The sequence below is a fragment of the Arachis duranensis genome, chromosome 9 (assembly GCF_000817695.3).
Source record: "Arachis duranensis cultivar V14167 chromosome 9, aradu.V14167.gnm2.J7QH, whole genome shotgun sequence".
Classification (NCBI taxonomy): Eukaryota; Viridiplantae; Streptophyta; class Magnoliopsida; order Fabales; family Fabaceae; genus Arachis; species Arachis duranensis.
In genome coordinates, this window is record NC_029780.3 from 19,548,351 (window position 1) to 19,550,485 (window position 2,135).

Sequence of the window (2,135 nt, forward strand, 5' to 3'; positions counted from 1 at the left end):
GTTTCCCGCTGAGGCATGCTGGAGATTTCCATACTTGCGAAGATCCTTGTTCTCGGGGCTATGTTTTGGTTTATATGTTTTGCTTAGATACTTTTATCTCCATTAAATAATACAAACTGTGATGACTCCTCTTATGGGAGATTTTGGAGAATAGGTTTTATGTATTTGTGTCCCTTTGGGTTTCCTTTGGGGTTTTCCTTATTATATCATATGTATATATTGTTATGCTCGGATCGGTTATCTTCGCAGCCGGATCTTGAGTCTTGATATTCCTGTTTTTGACACTCCTTTGTATATATATAATCTCGTGTTGGTTATCTTTGTTCGTTACGTTGTCGATCGGAGTGTTGCGCTTTAGAGTTGCGATGGTTTTTGTTTACCCCTTTTTTCTACAAAGGCTCCTAGTTATAATCAATCATTCCTACTACTATATGTATTAAATTTTTATTTTAGAGGTCGTAATACCTTGCCATCTCTGAATTATGACTTAAGCATAAGACTCTGTATGGTAGGGTGTTACACTTTTGATTTAGGTGGGTCTTGATCCATGGATTTGGACTTCAGTTTGTTTCCTTTCTCAGTGGGCCTAGGCCCAGTTGCCACATGATTTTGTTTTCTAATTCCTTGTGGATTTTTGCTAGCTCCCTGTTTAAGAACTTTCTTATATATGGGTTGGGATTTTTCAAAAGAATTTTGGGCCTTAGCTACATAGAGCCCATCTTGTGATAAAGGAGTTTGCCTATCCATAGTTTCTTGAATTTCATGCATGTTTGTGCCACCAGGTTCCTCTTCATAGAGGATATTATAGCGAGAGCCACTCCCCTCCTCATGATTAACATGATCCACACCAATATCATCACCGCCAGATATTCCACCTTTAACATTTGAATGGACCGTTCCTCCTTTTCTGTACGTGATTGGTGTTTTTTTCTTCCTGATTTGCCGCCGCACCAACATCCAAGGGCCAAAAACTGGTGAGCTTTGATTTGCCCAAGCTTCATGTTGCCTTCTGGATTCCACGGACTTGCCTATTTGGCCACTAGTATCTCCACTTTCCTTATTAGTTCCCTGTTGATCCCCGGTGCACTCCGATCCCCGGTGCTCAGCGGACTCCACCACTGTTTCATTACACTGGTCCATTCTATGCCCATATCGACCGCACGAAAAGCAAATTTGGTAAAGTCCTTCGTATTCAATATTCAATTCACTACCAAGCACCGAGATACGTGGAACAAGTTTCTTAGCAAGATTGATTTCCACACATATCCGCGCAAATCTTCCTCTTGAGTGGATGGAAGTATTACGATCAATTTTAAGCATATGGCCAATACCCAATCCTACTCGCCATAAAAAACGGTGATTGTAGAGTTCAATTGGCAGATTTGGAATACGAACCCAAACCGCAATCTTTCTAACATGGTGCTCTGACTTCAGGAAGAAAGGTCTCCAGCGTTGCACAATGAGATAGTGTCCGGCAATCATCCAAGGTCCCTCCAAAAGCGCGTGTGAGTAGTCTTCCTCATCTGAAAAATGAACAAGAAAATAGTCACGATCCATATCGATAACATGTATCGTACCTTTCTTTACCCAATCTCTTTTGAGACGTTGCTCTAGGAATGCCAATCCCACACGCTTGCCTAAGACTTTTATGATAAGAGCATTCCGCCACGGTTTACACCAGTCCTCGAACTCTTCCTTCGATACCAGAATGGTGCGGCACGGATCAAAAGGCCTGTCTTCCAGATCGTCCTTATCGGTATCCTTATACCAACGATCTTCCGGATCTGGAGACTCTTCATCAATGTCATCCATATTCATGCTTTCATCTTCAGGAACCATGCCTGGCGATTTAAGAAGAGAATCCTTATAAGTGGCTTTTGGTTTATTCTCGATATCGGCTTGATCTTGCACAACGATATCCATGCAGTCACTGGATTGATTCAAGTCAACTTCTTCACGCGTTTTGACTTTTTTAGTGCTTCTCTCTTTCATATCTTCTTTCTGGGAGAAAACCCTAGCAGAGCCTCCTTTCATAGGTTTGAATTTTATTCTAAAATTTACACATCATACTAGATAGATATATTTTCTACAAATAAATTTGTTTTCAAATTATCGCATAATACGTATAAACAAAC

The 2,135-nt window shown here is 40.7% G+C and overlaps 1 protein-coding gene across 1 annotated transcript; it reads right to left on the reverse strand.

Moving 5' to 3' along the window:
- Nucleotides 1-516: 516 nt before the first annotated feature.
- On the reverse strand, nt 517-1,923 carry LOC107465041 (uncharacterized). Its single transcript, XM_016084010.1, has one exon. The coding sequence runs from the start codon at nt 1,921-1,923 to the stop codon at nt 517-519; it is 1,407 nt and encodes a 468-aa protein (XP_015939496.1).
- Between the last annotated feature and the right edge of the window lie 212 nt (nt 1,924-2,135).

What these genes read in the sequence shown, in the direction of transcription:
- LOC107465041 (XM_016084010.1), bottom strand. Translation starts at nt 1,923, where the DNA reads ATGGATATCGTTGTGCAAGATCAAGCCGATATCGAGAATAAACCAAAA.